Source organism: Xenopus laevis, chromosome 3S (genome assembly GCF_017654675.1).
Source record: "Xenopus laevis strain J_2021 chromosome 3S, Xenopus_laevis_v10.1, whole genome shotgun sequence".
NCBI classification, from domain to species: Eukaryota; Metazoa; Chordata; class Amphibia; order Anura; family Pipidae; genus Xenopus; species Xenopus laevis.
Window position 1 is genome coordinate 24,869,457 of NC_054376.1, and position 20,900 is coordinate 24,890,356.

At 40.4% G+C, this 20,900-nt stretch overlaps 1 protein-coding gene across 1 annotated transcript in view; it reads right to left on the reverse strand.

Moving 5' to 3' along the window:
- The window catches only part of ppp2r2a.S (protein phosphatase 2 regulatory subunit B, alpha S homeolog), a 28,109-nt gene extending 7,472 nt beyond the window's left edge, over positions 1–20,637 (reverse strand). Inside the window, 4 exon segments of the mRNA NM_001090669.1 lie at positions 2,449–2,611; positions 4,803–4,894; positions 12,612–12,686; positions 20,529–20,637. Of these exon segments, the coding sequence (NP_001084138.1) occupies positions 2,449–2,611; positions 4,803–4,894; positions 12,612–12,686; positions 20,529–20,535 (337 nt within the window). The 5' untranslated portion in view covers positions 20,536–20,637.
- Between the last annotated feature and the right edge of the window lie 263 nt (positions 20,638–20,900).

The following is a 20,900-nucleotide window of genomic DNA, read 5'->3' on the forward strand; positions in this document are numbered from 1 at the left end:
TTTTAACTCACTAAAGGGATTCTGTCATGATTTTTATGGTGCAGTTTTTATTTCTAAATTACACTGCAAATAAGCCAGCACTTTAGGACGGAACAGCTTTCTGGCAGGCTATTGTTTCTCCTATTCAATGTAACTAAAGGAGTCACAGTGGGTGACCTGGATTTTACTATTGAGTGTTGTTCTTATATCTACCAGAGATCTGTTAACTTTGATTAGGGAGTTGCTATCTGGTAACCTTCCCATTGTTCTGCTGTTAGGCTGCTGGGGGAAAGGGAGGGGGTGATATCACTCCAACTTGCAGTACAGCAGTAAAGAATGACTGACGTTTATCACAGCACAAGTCACATGACTGGGGGCAGCTGGGAAACTGACAATATATCTAGCCCCATGTCAGAATTCAAAATGAAAATCTGTTTGCTCTTTTGAGAAATGGATTTCAGTGAAGAATTCTGCTGAAGCAGCACTATTAACTGATGCGTTTTGGGGAAAAAAATCCTTTAAAGAACAATGGCAGTATAAACGAGGCTTTGCAATAGACTTACCAGTTGCTGTAAGCTTCCACAGGACAGCACAGAAATATAGGGCCTGAAATAATGCATCATACCCTGGATATGGGTTCTAAGGGATGACACTGCTGCATTGGTTTTACACTGGAAACTTCCAATTCTAAACCATTTAAATGTTAAATACAGAGACTGCTCTGGTTCCTAAGCAGTCAGTTCCAAGGGCCCCTTGGTGAGGGTGGCAGATAAACATACAAAATATTATACTCCGTAATTATTCCTAGACAATTTGAAAGTACAGCACTGCGCAATATGTTGGCGCTCTAAAAATACATGTTAATAATAATCCAAACATCATCAATGGCAAATAAATGAATGTTAAGATCCAGAATCCCTGCTAAATCTAAAAGGCTGCAAAAATAAAGGGCTATAATCTAGTTTTCCCCAGTTTTCTTAATTGCCATGGCCCTTCTAAGTCAGTAACTCCGGACCTGTTCCTAAATCAAAACTTGCTGAATCTCAACTGGAGTTAGAAATTAAATTGAATACTTTAATATGGGGACTACTGTAACATACAAAGACCCGCACACTAGTGCTTTTTTTTTCCTGGACACCTGTAGGGTGTCACGTCAGAGAAGCACAGCAATCCCCAGAACATGTAATATTAAATCTAAATGCCCCAGTTACATACAGAATTTTCAGATCAAAGTCGATCTGCAAAGTTGTTGGTAACAGACACAGCATTGTCTTACAGATAATGGCAAGCATCAGCTCTGCAGCTGCTCTAGAAGCAATCAAAGTGCAGTGAGTGATAATGCATGTGCACAGGGAAATAAAGCACTTACATTGGGAATGGACTATTTCTACATAATGATATGCAAGCTGCTATACCAGTAGCAAGTACTTTGCATGCATGAAGTGTGCCAGCAGAGCAAATTTCACACATAAACACAGGGGTAGTGGATTAACAATTCATATTTCTCTTAGGGTCTGAAGACTGTAAATAGAATCTTGATAATCTATGCCTTAATGATGCTACATGGAGATCTACAAGCACAATCCTTATTCAGTGTTTAGTGTCAATGGTTTGCCATTCATAAAACAAGATGGGCGCAAGGTATGGCACTTACAATTCAGCAGAAAATTCAAGACTAGAAAGGGTAAAGGGATACTGTCATGGGAAAACATGTTTTTTTCAAAACACAAGTTCATAGCCCTGCGCCAGCAGAATTCTGCACTGAAATATGTTTCTCAAAAGAGCAAACAGATTTTTTTTATATTTAATTTTGAAATCTGACATGGGGCTAGCCAGTCAGTTTCCCAGCTGCCCCCAGTCATGTGACTCGTGCTCTGATAAATTACAGTCACTCTTTGCTGCAAGTTGGAGTGATATCACCCCCTCCCTTTACCCCCCAGCAGCCGAACAATGGGAAGGCAACGAGATAGCAGCTCCCTAACACAAGATAACATCTGCCTGGTAGATCTAAGGGAACAGCACTCAATAGTAAAATCCAGGTCTCACTAAGACACATTCAGTTACATTGAGTTGGAGAAACAACAGCCTGCCAGAAAGCAGTTCCATCCTTAAGTGCTGGCTCTTTTCTGAAATCACATGACCAGGCAAAATGACCCGAGATGGCTGCCTATACACCAATATTACAACTTAAAAAAAAAATACACTTGCCGGTTCAGGAAAGAAGTTTTATATTGTAGAGTGAATTATTTGCACTATAAACAGTGTAGTTTAGTACACCATAAAAATCGTGACAGAATCCCTTTAAAGTAATCACAGTGGGCATTAATTCCGATAATATTCCAATTTAAGGGATAAGAAACAATATATGCTCCTTCCTATGGGATGAGGAATTGGGCAGGAGTAGCAATTATGGCTTTACACAAAACCCATTTTCCTGCTTTTTCAAAGGCTTAGATATCCCACACTCACCATTCGTAGACAACAGGAACTGTGCTGCATTCTTTTGCGGTAGCCACCGGATCTTGTTGATCTTTTCTTCTATTTCTAAACTTTTCAAGTAATCAAATTCTGGCTCGTGGCTCTGGAAGGTGCTGTAAACACTATATTCCCCCCGGTGATAAGGGCTTTTACTCTGCAAAATATAGGTTTATTTTTTTTAAAAAATGGTTATTTCTTTCCTTCAGTTTCCACACTGTCTCCAATACATCAGCTCATAACAATGTGCCTGCTGTTATTAGAACTGACCACAAGGTGGCAAAACAGAGATAAGCCAAGAAGGATTCTGAACAGCTCTCTCTGCCATATCCTGATTTTGCCCATCCCTACATTGTTTCATACACATACTTTTTCATTTAGATTGAAAGCCCTTTATCTGCTTTATTAGTCAGTTATTGTCAGAATATATTGGGGATTATAAAATGAAAGTCTTTTAAAGTACTGAAGCTATAATATAATGTGCTGCACTGGTAAAACTAGTGTATTTGCACAGGATACACAGCAGATAACAGATAAGCTCAGTAATGGGATTATTCAGAATTTCTGTTATCTACTGTGTATCCCGTGCTTGAAAGGCTGCCCCCATGGCTACACAGCAGCTTGTTTATATAAACTATTGTAGTCCTTATCTGTTATCTAATGCTTCAATGGCTGCCCCCATGGCCACACAGCAGCTTCAAAAACACTACTGTAGTTTATATAAACAAGCTGCTGTGTAGCCATAGGGGCAGCAATTCAAAGTTGAAAAGGAGGAAAGGCACAGGATACACAGCAGATAGATAAGATCAGTAATGGGATTATTCAGAATTTATCTGTTATCTACTCTGTATCCCGTGCTTGAAAGGCTGCCCCCATGGCTACACAGCAGCTTGTTTATATAAACTATTGTAGTACTTATATGTTATCTACTGTGTACCTTGTGCTTCAATGGCTGCCCCCATGGCCACACAGCAGCTTGTTTATATAAACTATAGTTGTGTTTCTGAAGCAAACACGCCAGTTTTACCAGTGCAACACAACAGTACATTATTTTGTCATTACTTTAAAAAACCTTTTTTTGTGTTACTGTTCCTTTAAACTGATCAGCACAATACATATGGTATTTAGATGATCTTCAGAATAACTAATTCTGTTACTGTTAACCCAAAGACACGGTGAAATCCAGGTGTGTATGGCATGACAAACACATTGTGCAAACGCTGCATGCTCTGCTCTGTGAATGGCTCATGTCAATCAACAAATGGACACCAATGGGTATAGGTGTCTTTTTCAAAGTTATAAATCCCCAAAAATTTTTTTTTAAAAAAAACCCACAGAGTTCCACCTATAACCGTTCCATGCACAATCAATTGAGTGCTATCAGAAGCAATGGCTTGGAGAGAAGCATACTAGCAGAATAGTAAACTTTATAAAGTGAAAAAAAGGGCCTGTATTTTTAGATCAAGTGGCCAGGAAGCTATGCCTATTGTCTACAGTACTTGGTATAAAATAGAAGGAAGGGTGTGTTACACTGTGATACACTGACTAAAGCCACAATATTTAGGCATAGCCCACATTTTGTGCATGAGCCAACTTCATGTACTGCATATAAAATGTGCAGACCGTCACCCTCTTATTTCATATTAAACTATATCTACACTTGTACTGTAATTTTTACCTTTAATATTACCTTTAATTTACAGATTTGTGAGCAGGGTCACTCACACAAACTGCGGACCTGGAGGGATCCAGGATCATATGCAATGGCCAGAGGTGATTTCTGTACTGTTGCACTGGTTTTGCAATACCAAGACAAAAAGACATCTTGCTTGAAAAAAGTGCATTTTTTTTTGCAATTATATAGCACCCACATCTAAGCTGACTGTACACTTTGTATATACAGTGAAACCTCAACTTTAAGTATCCTGATTTTAAGTTTTCCCGGTTTTTACATTGTTTTTGTGGTCCCACCAATTTATAATGCATTTCAGTAGGTGCATTTCCCTGATTTTAAAGTGATACTGACACTAAAAATGTTCTTTTCAAAATATTAATCTACATTAAAGGTTACATATAGGTCACAATGACCTTTTTTTGTAGTTCATGAATGAAAGTACAGTTAGTACATTTGCAGGTAGGCAAAGGCTTCCCTACAGCCCCCCCCCCCCATGCTGCAATCTATCTTAATCTCACCTGTCCTCTGTACTTGCAGCAATCTATTAGGAGAGCTAGAATCTCATGAATGAAAGGGGGTATACAAATATTTGGAAACGCAAAGGGTCAATATATACATATTGTAATTTCCTCAACATGGAACTAAATGAACAGAGTATTGCACCACCACTAACCTCTTGCTGGAAAATGACCACTCTTCCTCCTTTATCTCCTGTAGCAAGCAACTCGCCAGAGTGATTGAATTCTACCGTAGAAATAATATCAGCTGCAACAGAGAAAAAAGTGTGACATTTTCAGTGAAATACAAAATAAGTGGGTAAACTTTGGCAGCTTCTTTTCCTGTTAGTATTTAGTTTAGAATGTTTTTTTTTTTTTAAAAAAAAACCAGTTAATAGTGTGGCTCCCAAAGAATTCTGCACTGAAATCCATTCTCAAAAGAGCAAACGGATTTTTTTTTATATCTAATTTAGAAATATGACATGGGGCTAGACATGTTGTCAGTTTCCGGAGTGCTCCCAGTGATGGACTTTTTCTTTCTTTACTGCTGTACTGCAAGTTGGAGTGATATCACCCCTCCCTTCTCCCCCAGCAGCCTAACAACAGAACAATGGGAAGGTAAGGAGATAACAGCTGCCTGGTAGATCTAAGAACAGCACCCAATAGTAAAATTCAGGTCCCACTACGACACATTCCATTCCATTAAGTAGGAGAAACAACAGTCTACCAGAAAGCAGTTCCAGCCTGAAGTGCTGGATCTTTCTGAAAGCACATGACCAGGCAAAAGGACCTGAGATGGAGCCTAAACACCAATATTACAACTAAAAAAACACACTAATTGGTTTAGGAATGAAATTATACATGGTAGAGTGAATTATTTGCATGTATACAGTGCAATTTAGAAATAAAAACAACACCATAACATCATGACATAGCATATATAATGTGCAGCCCTATGCAATACATTGACTTTACTTAGTCCCTTCACCACAGGGTATGTTAGGGCTGTACCAACTGAGAGCATCTAGGAGATGTGCATGACCTCCCAGCCAATCTAAAGGAGCTCACTGGCTTGTGTTTGCCAGCACCAGTGTGTGGAGCACTGCTTAAACCCCAAATAAAATTAGTCAGCACTGTATTTTGTTGTGAGCTAGCAAGTTTCTTCTTTTACTCCATAATCTGCAGCAGTTGTACCAAACTCTGGAGCAAAGTCCAATAGCCAGGCTCAAAGTATTAGAAGGATTGTCCAGCTTAAAGGTCAGATATAGAAATGACTACCAAAAGGTATTTCGGTTATTCAGCCACAGTCCCAAGCAGATCTTGAGCAAAGAGGTTTTAACCCCCATATCTAAAGGCCCCCATAGAAGCAAAGATTTCTCTTGCCAAACGACGGACTTTAGTGAAGTCCGACCAATCCTTCTAAATTATCGTGCGGTTAGTGGGATTCGAGCGATCGAACATCTTACGATTTTTCGGCCGACATCTGTCAGGAAATTGATCGGCCAGGTTTAAAAATCTTTATCGGTCCCAGTGCAATCTATCTATGTTTGCAGGGCCAAGCAGGCAGCTCCCCTTTGTTTTCCTGGCACATTGGTCTGTTTAGTTGATGGACAATTCGTATGATCGTTACGAGAGAATCGTGGTCTCACGATGAGGATCGGATCTTTTAAAAATTTCAACATCTATGGCCAACTTAAATCTTAACAATCATGATGTGGGGGTCTTGTGACGATGGTAGGTAAAACACTGGGTAATTTGTTCTGTCGTTTTTATATATATTTCTCAATGCTGTGGCATGTGTGTTGTTATGGGACAGATGCTAAGAAAATATTTGCACACTCTACATCATATCCTGCTCTGCCTGCAACAATAAATGGCCCATTGAAAGTTTCTATATGTGGTTTACTCTCAAGTGCATCCCTTACGGCCAGATCACTTGTCTGAATAAGTTAACTGTGGCTAGGTCGCTGCTTGCCAGGACGTAGAAGAACAAAGATGAAAATTACCTAATTGAGCTTTTATATAATTTATGAGCACAGCAAAGGCAAGATAGAGAACAGCAAAACTGGGAAGACTGGCCTGCAACTTCAGATAGATTAAGTTGAATTTAACGAACAAGGAGTTTTCCAGTTCTCTCTTCAGATTAGACATTAGCTCCAAGCTTAAAAAAACCTAACTGGTCACAACGTTGTATAAAGGCCATGAGTCGGCTTTCAACTTGTGCTAGCAAAGCAACTGTCAAACTAGAATGTGGCATCCTACTTCCAGGTGGCATTGCACTGTGTGAATCGAACTATCAGACGCTTCTAGAAAACAATGGTTGCTTTCTATTCCCCTCTCCATCTCTGTAGTAACTGAGAACGTGACCAAGGCCTGAACAGTGCACACATTGATGGAGAATCACAACTGCACATTTGTAAAGTATAAAAAAAAAATAAGACGGGAGAAACTTTTGGTTCCATTCCCAAAATACAGTCCTTGGGCTCCAAAGCTGTTTTGTAAATAACTTGTCTCAAACAGGAAAGACTTAAGAACAAAATGTCCCTTTTAAACTAAATGCACCCAGATCCCAACAGTTGTGAGGATATTAGGACTGCTTAAAACCACGAACACATAAATGGGCAATTATGACCACAAGTGCAGTTGCATTCCCATACTTTCCGTCACAGTTACTTATGCATTAGACCACATTCATTTAAGTTACTTGCATCAACGTGATCTTTGCACTGCTACATAGCTAAAGATGGTCATACATGGGCAGATCAAAGCTGCCTATATTGGTCCTTTAGACTGATTCAGCATCTTATCTGCCCATATGTGGGGGCTTCCGAGGGGTCCCATCGATCGATATTTCGTGATGGTCTGTGTGCTGCCTCAGAGATCACCTGACCAGAAATACTGCAGCTCTAACTGTAACAGGAAGAAGTGTTGAAGCAAACGACAGAACTCTGTCTATTAATTGGCTCATGTGACCTAACATGTATAGTTTGTTTGGTATGTTTGTGTGCACCGTGAATCATACAATCTCAGAGGGCGGCCCTTATTTTTCTAAAATGGCTGTTTTTACTATTTATGATTACCCAATGGCACATACTACTAATAAAGTATATTATTATGAAACTGGTTTATTAACATGAAGCAGGGTTTTACATATGAACTGGTTTGTGGAATATCTTTTTATAGAGACCTATATTGTTTGAGGGGTATAGTTTTCCTTTAACACTCAGCACTGCTAAGTCATTCCATTTGAAAACGAGCGCTGTTGTGCCTATTGATGGTGGTTGCAATGGGAAACCTGGAGCTATCACCTGGTCACTAGGTGCCGGAATCCCCAGAGTTTCCTTTGTGGCCAGCATCAACAGAATAAGACAAAATTGTATCATGAACAATGCCCTTTGTGATTGCATTGACACTGGAATGGGTGTGGGGGGCATGCTGCATTGTGGGGGGGGGAAATTTGAATGAGCTCGACGCTGCATTTCGTTCACTTGCAGACGCAAATGCCTCCTATAGGAGAGATAATGCAGTATAAAAAGGTTAAGTTGCAAAATTTAAAGCTGAAACATTCTTCAGAGAGATCAAGAGAATATAAATACAGTGCTAAGCAGTTAAGCTTCAGTATCAGTAGAGCAATTGCCTGTTGGCACACAGTCAGCAGGCCGCCACTGGGAGTCTCCAGATTTTGTGCTGCTACAGATCTAGCATATCACTGCTTCAGGTGCCATGTTTAGCACAATAGCATCACAAAACACATTCATTATGACTAGTGTTACTTAAGATGCCACAATAATACTGTATCTATTATGTTGGCTATGAAACCAGAGGCATGGGGCAGGGAGTGTACTGGCGGAAATTCACTCAGCATACTCAACTTGCAACTGAAACAGTAAAAATCACTGGGGGTGCCACAATTCTTCTCTTTTAGCACTGATGTAGTCAATCCACATACACACCAACTGGTGGACCATTCAGAAACCAGAAAACTGCCCAATCTATAGGCTCTGCTGTAAAGCAACGAAGCATCCATGATTTTGCAGCATTATTTTTTTGAGGTCACTGACCTCATCTAAAAAAACAAATGTTCTATAAGTCTACACATTGTTATTAATCTAATTTTTATTAATCAATACTCATCTTTCTATTTACACCCCCTCCTGTTCATATTCCAGTCTCTTAGTCAAGTCATTTGGACCCTAGCAACAAGATTGCTGAATTAAAAAAACAAAACTACAAACAAATGAAAAGCGATTGCAAATAGTCTCAGAGTATCAATCTCTACATCGTAAAAAAAGTGAACAACCCCTTTAATTATATTTGTAAATGAACCCATCAGAACTGCTAAGTCTTCCCTCACAAAAATATATGCAGCGAGCAATGCAGATGCCTTGCTTAAATCTGATACCTGGGCTGGGCTATCAATCACTAACTACCTGCTATTTTCTATGTCAGAAAGGTAGTATCACTAGTACCAGGAAATAAACTGCCACATAAGCAAAAAAATGGGACCATAAAGCTCAAAGTACACTTTATCCACAGCTGTGCAAATAACTGATGTATGAAAATATACAGGAGGTATATTAATGTGCATCATAATAAATATAAAGGTGTTTTCAGAATCTTATAAAGGGGTTGTTCACCTTCCAAATACTTTTTTCAATTCAGTTGTTCCCCAGAAATAAAGACTTTTTTCAATTACTTTCCATTATTTATGTTTTACGTTTTTTCCAAAATCTAAGTTTAAAGGTGAATGTTCGTGTCTCTGGTGTTTCAGTCTGGCAGCTCAGTAATTCAGGTGCAGACTCTAAACTGTTACAACTTTGAGTTGATACATTTCTCAGCAGCATCTCTGTAATATTAGCAAAAATTGTATCAATTCTAACAGCTGCCTCTAATGAAACTCAGAGATTCTGCTCAGCAGGGACAAATATAAGAAATGTATCAACTAAATGTATCAATTTAGAACAGTTTACAGGGTCGGCGACCCCCACTCCCAGAGTTGCTTCAGAAGGAGAGAAATTACACTTTACACTTCAATATTAGAATAACGGTGACACATAGAAAGTCATTGGAAAAATTCGTTATTTCTGGTGATCTATCTGAAAACAACTAGTTGTTTGAAGGTGAACAACCCCTTTAAAGGCAGCTGTTATAATTGATTGATTAGTTTCCTGCGGATAAACTTATCAATTAATGTAGCAAAGTGTTAAGGCTGGACTCCACGAGCTGTTTTGGTCGGATGGAGTCGCACGAGTGAAGATATAATTGGACTGAATGAAAACAATGTTAACAACTACACGGTCTGACTGTCGGATGAAGACGCTGCTTTCTGCGTCCACATCCGACAGTCATGTTGCGTCGGATTTAATGTAGTTGTTACCTCTGACTTTTCATTCAGTGCAATTATATGTTGATGCGTGCAACTACATCCGACTTGTCGCGTGCGTTTTGTCGGCGGGCGTTGTTCCAACCAGAAACGGTCATGGAGTCCAGTCCTAACAGTTCACAATATGCACCTGGATTTCTGAGCTGCCAGACAAACACCAGATAGAAAACAAACTTTAAAATTAGACTTTGGTAAAAAAAAAAATAAAATGATGGAAAGCATTCAACAATTCAAGTCTATTTCTGGTAAAATCTGAAAACAACTAAACTGGAAAAAAAGTGTTTGGAAGGTGAATTAACCCTTTAACAGTCAATAGTCAAATATCGGCACCTTCGTTTTTGTAATACAGTGATGCCCCTTGGCCTATTCTTTTCATTTTACTGAATCAATCCTGCATGTTAGATTAGATTTTTATTAGATTAGATGCCCTTTGACCTATTCTTTTCATTTTGCTGAATTATTCCTACATTTATTAGATAGCTCCTCACAGACGCGACGATTCTTCTTGCCGAACGACCGATTTTAGGGAAGCCCGACCAATCCTTCGAAATTATCGTGCGGTTAGTGGGATTCGAACGATCGTACATTTTACGATTTTTCGGCCGACATCTGTCAGGAAATTGATCGGCCAGGTCAAAAAATCTTTGTCAGTCCCAGTCCCCCAATCTATCTATGTTTGCAGGGCCAAGCAGGCAGCTCCCCTTTGTTTTCCTGGCAAATTGGTCTTTTTAGTTGATGGTCAATTCGTACGATCGTACTATCGTTCTGAGAAGATCGTGGTCTCACAATCAGGATCTGATCTTTTAAAAATCTCAACATCTATGGCCAGCTTTATTTCTAGTTATGTTAGCAAGAGCTCTTAAAGGGGTTGTTTACCTTTCAAATATTATTATGTAGAAAGTGATATTCTAATACAATTTAAGGGATTTTACTTTTCTTATGTGTTTTTTGAGTAATTTAGCGGTTTATTCAGCAGCTCATTAGCATGCAATTTTAGTAATCTCGTTGCTAGGGTTCAATTCACCAGAGAAATTGAAATGTTGCTTAGAATTATCCATTCAATAACATACTAAAAGGTGAACCTCCCCTTTAATAAAAGTCAAACGTATATCTGATGTGTACACGAGTACTTCACCCCCTGACATACACATTTTAATATTTTAAAGACCCACCATTTAGAGCTTACAGCTTTTGGGGTTTATCAGCTTTGCCACTGTTTTTGGCTCATTCTTCCATGTAGAATTTCTCAGGGTTGCTTGAGTTAGTTAGTTTGCATTCGCAGGGTTCAGGTTGATTGGTTTGTATACCTCAATTTTAAAGCATTGCCAGATTTTCATGCATTTGGATCATGGAGCAGACAGGGCCATGCCAGGACATGTGTATTTTTGTTTGTGAGTAACTTCAGTGCTACTCAGCCTTGTATCCAAGATCACAGTCTCAATGAAAGATCTACGTACTTTCCCCCAAGGTTCAGTTTGTTAGCAGACCAGAACAGGTAGTCCTGCATAGAGTCCTGCAGTGGGTCAGGGTACCCGCGGGTTACCGGCAAAAACCTACAGTACCCTGCGGGTTGCGGGTAAAAGTTCCAGGTCTAGACACGGGTCGGCAGTTCCGCAGGTCGGGCCTTCTAAATAGCGATTTTTACTCCTTTTTTTCCGATCACACCTACTTCCGATGATGTCACTTCCGGTTTGCAGTGACAGCACTTCCTGTTTTACTCCCTTTTTTTTCTCATCACGCCTACTTCCGATGATATCACTTACCGTTTACAACGACAGTACTTCCTGATTCTTGATGGTAAGCGGGTCGCGGGTTACAGTTAAGGTACTTGCGGGTCGGTAGTGGGTAAGAATGCCGGTTGCGGGTACGGGTTCCAAAAAATGGACCCGCGCAGGACTCTAGTCCTACAGTATTTTTATTTGCACCATCCATAATACCTTGGTTTAGCAAGGTGCCCAAAATTGCTGTACAAATTCCCAGTGGAAGAATGGGTCCATATTATCTTGCCAAGAAATCACCAATGGCTGAAAGGCAACACATTTTACAGGCCTTTTCAGGAAGGTTTAAAGGGGACCCGTCACCCAAATAAAAACATTCCAAATCCTATTTTATCACATTAGTCAAGCAAAATGAACTTTAATTACACTATATAAATCATTTGAATCTTGTTTCCTTCAGTCTGGGGATTCATAATTATAACAAGCAGGAAGCAGCCATTTTGTGGACAGTTTTATTAAGGCAAGTCTTGCATCATCTCAGAATCTTGTTTGTGCACCAGAATGGGGGACCTGATGTCCATTTCCTTGCCCTGGCTACACAATTAAAAGGTAAAGAGAATGGGGAAATGTGTGGAGAGCAGTGACATCTAGGAAGTGCTGAATGGAAAGTGAAAGTAATTGTCTGCCCCGCCTCTATGCCACTGGCATAGAGGAGGGGCAGACAATATTTGATTGACAGCTGAGATTTTTAAATGAGCTTACAACAGCTATGAATGCTTTAATAAAAAATAGAAATTGGATTTCATGTTTAATTTGAAAAGGACTTTTACTATACAGATTTTTGTGCCTGGATGACAGGTCCACTTTAATAGACAGTAACTTACCTTCAGATATATCATCCTCCACTGCTCCTTTGACCTGAGAAAAACACCACTGAATATCATTGCCTCCACTAGCTCCTGCAAGATGGAACAGAAATTATTGTGAGACATTCATATAATCACATCCTTAGATAGACACATGCAGAGCAGAGTCCAGCCATCACCCAAGCACACACTGCAACATAAATAGGGGTCTAGGGAGATAAAATTCAGAGAGGACAAACCAAAGAATCCCCCCAGCTATCCACAGTTCTCTATCAGTATCCATCAGAGTTAAAAGCAGTGACAAGGCAGGCATTAGCGGACTAGAAATTTGTGGAGTTTGAAGCATTTGCGGATATAATGGATGAGACAGATAAAGAGAAGGGGCAGTGTTTAAGTATTTTCTTCTTGGTAGAGGCCATAGGAGAGTCTGCAGAGCATATTTATGCCGGACTAAAAGAAAAAATGCAGTTTATAAAGAAATAGGCTGAGGGGCAATGGTGAGGGAGTATATGCAGTTTGGGATTTTGTTTTTTTTCCCTGGAAGTCTAGACAGAAGCAGAATTAGCAGAGACATAAAAAGAAACATGACAGCACCCAGAAGCTTAACCACGTGAAGAGAGATCACAGGAGTGCTATCTGTGTGAATATATATATAAAAAAAAACTCATAAAAGGTACAATGGGGCCACAAGAACCAAGCATGATTCACAAATGACTTGTCTTGTGAAGAAAAGTGTTTTTATTGGCTCACGGCAGACATAAAGTTTGGCAACGTTTCGGGCCACGCAGGGCCCTTTATCAAGGCTTGATAAAGGGCCCTGCGTGGCCCGAAACGTTGCCAAACTTTATGTCTGCCGTGAGCCAATAAAAACACTTTTCTTCAAAAGACAAGTTTGATCGGTGTGCTACAGTTTTCTTTGGATGTTCGAGTTATTTGGACCTTGAGCAGGAGGTCCTGTGGACTGTTTAGCACCCGGCACCCGAGAGGGTAATTACGTTCAGGTGAGCACTCTAATTCTGTGTGATTCACAAATGACGTGATTCAGAAGTCACCAGTTTGCCTTTGCTGTTGCCTATGGAACGAGTTATTTTTTATGGCACCTTTTTGGACTGGTAAGCAAGAAATGTCAGAGCCATTAATTACAGTTGTTTACCAGCAAGAGAGAGGAAAAAAACTGCAAGACCACAGCAAAGACAGAGGAGACCAAAAACAATAGGAGAATGGTATTATGCCACCAAGAGGCCGCTCCATGTCTTTATCTTTTTGGGCCACAAAACAGAAGTTTAACCCAGAAACAAATGTGACAACAGAGCCGAAGCACTGGATGAACTGCACACTTGATGTTTTTCAGTACAACAAACTTGGACATGAACATGTTCCTGCATGGCTGGGACTACAACATATATGTTACAACCTGCCTATGCCCCAGTCTCATATGTAGATGTGACACCCAACTATCTAAAAAATCTCCACAGCACAGGCTGTTATTTGTAACAAATAACACCAGCATTAAAAAGGACTTTAATAATCAGTCCTGTAGCACGAGCTTATATTACAGACAAACCTCGTTTTCTGATCGACCCCTAAGCTTAGCTTCTCAACAGCTGCTCCGAGCCCACTGAGCATGTGAGTGTCACAGACACTTTCCAAGATGGTGACCCCCTGTGACAAGTTTGAAGTCCTGGATCATTGCTGCTATTGGCAAGCTAAAACTTTAGGCTGGTGCAATAAATTCAGTATATAAAATATGGCATTTTTAGCCACATTCAGTTTTAGGGTTTAGTTCTCCTTTAAAGGAGAAGGAAAGCTATGTAGGCATTTTATTGCCAGTAGATTAGATGCAATATTGCAAGCTAGAATGCTTTATTTATTCTGTAGAATGGTATACCATACCCGAGTAAAAAGCCCTAGACGCTCTTTTTTTTTTTTTGGTTAGCAGCTGCAGTATTAGCTTGGTGTGACATCACTTCCTGCCTGAGTTTCTCCCTGGTCACTTATAGCTCTGGGCTCAGATTACAGCAGAGAAGGGAGGACAGGGGGAAGAGGAGCAAACTGAGCATGCTCACGCCCGGGGCAAGGAGGTTTAAGGTGAAGGCAGGAAGTCTGATACAAAAGCCCATGTGTACACAATAAAAGGAAAGAAATACTGTGTTTCTTTTGACAAAAGCACTCAGAGCAGCATTACTTTGAGGTTTTACTGGTATATTTAGGTGGACCTTTCTGATAAGGCTTACTTAGTTGTAACCGTCCCTTCTCCTTTAAGGAGACTTTTTTTTCTCCAAATGCATTAAATGGGCGTTTTTCTTATGGAAACTTTTTTGTCCTAATACATTAAAGTCAATTGGCAATTTTTATTATGACGACTTCTCTCCAAATGCATTAAAGTCAATGGTCTTTTTTTTTCACAGCAGTTTAGAGCAAAAATTTGCATACGGCAAAAGGGAATTTACACAAATCCATGGCTGGCGAATAAATTTGCTCGTCACTATTCAGGTGCCTTCGGAAAACGCACCATGTAGCAAATCATTTTATTGGTGGGGGGAAAACATTTGCAGGTCATTTCAAGGCCTCTATCACAGATTAATCTGCTGCAAATCTCCCGTCTGCCATGAAGTATAAATATACACAGGTTAGGTGTGGGCCATCTGCATAAGGCACAGAAGGTGGCATTTAGTGGTCTGCATTATTCTCACAAAGAGAGGAAACAAATGCGGTGTTCTCAAGGAAGAGAACACAGCATTTGTCTGGATAAGAAAATAGCTGGAAGCAACGTGCATCTGGAAGAGAAATCTGCACTGAACGCTGCACCTCCTGTTTGCACATATGGGAACAGGATTTCCGACTGCCTCCTATTTAGGGTTAGGGTATTTAACGAGGATAGTGTGCAAACTGGTAAAAATGAACGTGTATTCTGAAAATTAATTCTGGAAACATTAAAGGGGTTGTTCACCTTTAAGTTAACTTTTAGTATATTATAGAAAAGCCAATTCTAAGCAACTTTTGAACTGGCCCTCTTTTTTTTTCTTTTTTTTTTTATAGATTTTGAATTGTTTGCCTTCTTTGGGCACTTTCCAGCTTTAAACTTTATTACTCACCTTTCTATTCAGGCCTCTACTATTCATATTCCAGTCTCTATATTCAGATGAATGCATGGTTTATAGGGTAATCTGCAAACTGGAGAGCTGCTGAATAAAAAGCTAAATAACTCAAATAATAAAAAATGAAAACCCAATTGCAAAATGTCTCAGGATATCACTCTCTACATCATACTGAAAGTTAATTTATAGGTAAACAATACCCTTACTATTAAACCTAATTTAACTCAGAAAATAAAGCATCTATGACTTGTTACTTATACAAATAAAATTTGATTTAGCTGAACAACAATGGCTGGCAGCCTGGGTTTCCTAGATTTCTTTTCTGTATTAGAAACAGCAAATATAACATTTCAAAAGTGCTACACCTTTACATTTATAAGTGCTAACAACTACATGTTATTGGTCCCCCAGAGCAAAATCATTTTAGGGCCCTTCTGAACTCTGGGTACAAGACTTTGTTTTCAACATATACTGAAACAAAGTCATTACCCTACAGAACCCTACTTATAACTCCAGCTGCAGTGTCTGCTTACTCTAATACACCCCAGGTTACCTGAATTCAGACCAATTGATGTTGCTTCTAAAAACTAGGGCCTGCCGAGAATCTTTGTTACCAAGTGCAGCACTACAGAACCTACTTTACTTATCAGCCAAGAGTTGCTTTTGTCACTGCTGATAAAACACAGTTGTCCCCAGTTTTCTACTGCACATGCGTCTGCCCCGGGAAATTTGAAGAAGGAGGAAGTCGATCGTTCCGTGGTGCCCACTGGAATAACCCCGGGCCGGTGCAGTTTTCTGCTGATATGAGCACCAGCTGGGGTGTCAGGTAAATAAATACAATCACTTGGGGGTGCCTAACTTTTGGCACCCCAAGTAGAAAGTGCCTTTCCTTCTTTAAAGGAGAACTAAACCCAAAAATGCCATATTTACATACTGAACTTATTGCACCAGCCTAAAGTTTCAGCTTGTCAATAGCAGAAATGATCCAGGACTTCAAACTTGTCACAGGGGGTCACCATCTTGGAAAGTGTCTGTGACACTCACATGCTCAGTGGGCTCTGAGCAGCTGTTGAGAAGCTAAGCTTAGGGGTCGTCACTAATTATCAAGCAGAAAATGAGGTTTGACTGCAATATAAGCTGATGTTACAGGGCTGATTATTAAATTCTGATGCTAATTGCACTAGTTTCTGTGCTGCCATGTAGTAATTGTCTGTATTAATTACTAATCAGTCTTATATTGTGACATTTCTATTCTATGTGTACTGTATATTGTGAGTGGGTCCCTAAGCTCAGTAAGTGACAGCAGCACAAAGCATGTGCAGTGAATCAGCAGAAAAGAAGATTGGGAGCTACTGGGGCATCTTTAAAAACACAGATCTTTACTGCTAAAGGGCTGTGGTTGCCTTGGGCTGGTACAGAAGCCCAAAACATAATGTACAACATTTCTGCCCTACTTCTTTAGATGCCCATTAAGCTAATATTTATAGGCAGGTTCAGTGCACATGAACTGGATACATACTGGGAGATTTCTTGTTATATTTTACTGCCACCTGAAATTCACCCCACTTGGCCTTAAAGGGGTTGTTCGCCCTTTTAGTATGATGTAGAGAGTGATATTCTCAGACAATTTTGCAATTGGTTTTGCATTTTTTATTATTTAAGGTTTTTGAGTTATTTAGCTTTTTATTTAGCAGCGCTTCAATTTATATTTTAAGCAATCTGGTAGCTAGGGTCCCAATTATCCTAGCAACCATGCCCTGATTTGTGACTGGAATATGAATAGGATATGGTCTGCATAAAAAGATGAGTAATACAAATTAGCAATAAAAATACATTTGTAGCCTTACAGAGCGTTTGCTTTATAGAAGGGGAAAGCGACGCCCATTTGAAAGCTACAAAGTCAGAAGAAAAAGGCAAAAACTATAATGAAAAAATAATGAAAACCAGTTAAAAAGTTGCTTATTATATAACATACTAAAAGTTACCTTAAAGATGAACCACCCCTTTAAGCTTCCTCTGAAAAAAACTCAATCAGAACAACCCTATGTACATGATGGACTAAAGGTAAAACAGGAAGGCTTCTCCCTGACATACGCAAGAGTTCATGTTTATTCAACAGCATGCCAAGAAAATTAGCTGTCTTTCTGTTGTGACACGTGAATGTTTGCATACATACATACACCCTGGTAAATACATTACTATGTGTAATACTCACAGTAATTAACAATGGACTAATCACATGACGAAACATTAGAGAAAAAGGACAGTCTGTGCCAGCCCTGTTCATAACACAAATATTTTCCTTAACAACATGTTGAGCGCTGATCATTATTGTGCATTGTATCAAATGGCCATTAAAGGGGCTATTCACTTTTGAACTAACTTTGAGCATGATGTAGAGACTGATATTGAAAGAATTTGTAATTGGTTTTCATCTTTTATTATTTGTGGTTTTTTAGTTATTTAGCTTTGTATTCAGCATCCCTGCAGTTTGCAAGTTCAGCAATGTGGTTGCTATGTTTCAAATGACCCTAGCAACCATGTATTGATCTGAATAAGAGACCAGAATATAAATAGGAGAGGGCATTAATAGAAAGATGAGTAATAACAAGTAGCAACAACAATACATTTGCAGTCTTACAAGGATTCATTAGATACCAGTGACCCAGAAAGAATGGAAAAACGGGAAATAATTAAAAATGAAGACCAAGTGAAAACTTGCTTTGAATTAGCCATTCTATAGCATACTAAAGCAGGAGTGCCCAAAAGGTAGACCGGGATCTACCAGTAGATCTTTAGCTGGTGATCAGTAGATCTCAAGACACTGTCAACAAACAGCTTGTCTATATCATCTTCCGGTTTCATGTTTTTCATTCAGATATTTTTATGCTAAGGTTACATAAGAAATAGTTTGTAAAACATAGAAACAAATTCTTTCATAAATCAATATAATATTTAAGTAATATTTTCCATGGAACAGAATGCGAACAATGCTTTTATGGATGTAGATCATAATGGGACAACCTCACTAAAAGTAGACCTCACATTAGTAAAGTATGGGCACTCCTGTACTAAAGGTTAAACACCCCTTTAAATAACATATTGTGCTTCTGAATACAAAAATCGCCCATAACAGATTCCGTCTAGTTGCTTACTGCACGTAATCCCTAATTGCCAATTCCAAATTGAGCAAAATCTGTTAAAAAACAGCAAGCTTTAAGTCACAGGACTCAGCAGAATTCAAATCTTGCAAGAAGTGAGGGGGATTTTGCTGTCGCCGATGTATCTGAATGAAAGTGCAGCAATGAAAGAGCCAGTGAGGCTTGTATGTGCCTCCCACACAGAAGAGAAAGCCTACATGGGCCCTGGGGCACAGAGCTGTATGTATATAAGGCTAAGGGCACACTAGGCGATAGCGCCGCGATTTGACTCGCGGCGACTTTTAATCCGCAATCGCTGGGGAAACTTTGGCGCTGGCGTCTATGGGGAATCGCGACAAATCGCGAGCGTAAAAACACACGCGGCAATCTTTTTTCTATTGTCGCTCGAAATCGCCTAGCGAGGCGATTTCGAGCGACAATAGAAAAAAGATCGCCGTGTGTGTTTTTACGCTCGCGATTCCCCATAGACGCCAGCGCAAAAGTTTCCACAGCGATTGCGGCTTAAAAGTCGCGGCGAAAAGTCGCCGCGAGTCAAATTGCCGCGCTATCGCCTAGTGTGGCCTTAGCCTAAAGAGGGCAGTGTGTGGAGATGACTGCCACCAAGATCTACAAAAACAGCCAACCCATGGGCCTTCTCCTGGTACATCCTCATAAGCTGAACAGAGGCAAATTGGGCTAATTTTAAGGCAAATGGAGCTGATTTTAAAGGAGTGGTTCACCTTTAAATTAACTGTTAGTAGAGACGGATATGCGGAGTTATTTAGCTTTGTATTCAGTAGCTCTTCAATTCAGAGGCCTGAATAATGTAAGCCTTACAGAGCATTTGTTTTCAGATGGGGTCAGTGACCCTCTATTTGAAAGCTGGAAAGAATCAGAAGAACAAGGCAAATAATTCAAAAACAATGAAGACCAATTGAAAAGTTGCTTAGATTTATAACATACTAAAAGTGAACTTGAAGGTGAACCACCCCTTTAAGGCAATGGCATGTACCATTTCCATCTGAGCAGGCAGCACAGGGCTAGGAATTTTCCCTCCATCGACCTGAATGGTAATGAGACCTTTCTATTCTATTTAGACCCAACCGCTCCCTTGCTCATTGCCCGCTGGGATTACCAACAAGAGGTGACTGGGCAGCCTGGAGATGTGACAGCAGTTTCAATCTCCCCCAGAGCCCATGTTTGCAATAGGAGCAGGAAAGCAAAGTTTTGGATAGTATGGGGGTGGCGTTGCACCATTAACATGAACTTACCACCCCTAAGCCTGGGCCTTTGAGCCCTTCCAGAAAGCAGGGCTGATGGGAAATGCCTGGACACACGAGTGGAGAATGGGGGAAGGCCAGACAGAATGACATGAAATATATTGTAATGTTAATGTATGTGGAGGTACAGAGCCTGCTCCATACTCGGGTAAATACGGTACAAAAGCAGCTGGGGTGGTGCAGGCTGGGAATCCCCTATCAGCCCCACTCACTACCATAGGAGCTCGGACTCTCTGCAATACCAGTTTATAGCCGGCCCCTCTCCGCGGCACTGAAAGAGGCCGAGCATCCGCGCTGCACAGAACAGGCCGGCGCCGCACAGCCCTTTCCCTCACACACATCCACACACCGCCTATTCACAACTGAGCGCGAAAACTGAGCCCCCTCCACACATCCCCGCCATTCGTTCTATCTCACCCGCCATGCTGCCCCTGGCCACTGTTAATCCCGGGCTCCGGATGGAGGCGGATACCGGGGGAGGCCACTGCCCGGGGCAGGAGGACCGGACTCTCAGACCGCGGCTTCAAGATGGAGGCCGCTGGCACGGTGACGTCACTGGGTAGAGACAAAGGGGAGGAGCGGGCGAAAGGGCGGGTAACGACGTCACGTGATTGACGCGACGCCTCTTCCTTTCTCTCTCTGATCTGTGATTCTCATTGAATCGGAAAGGGCTGCTCGAGGAGTTGTGTGTGAAGGACTCACAGAACAATAACTGGCAACTCGCCCGGGACAGAAATCCCTTGTGCTCAAGTACCAAACCACTAACAGTGACAATTCCCTCTTCTACAT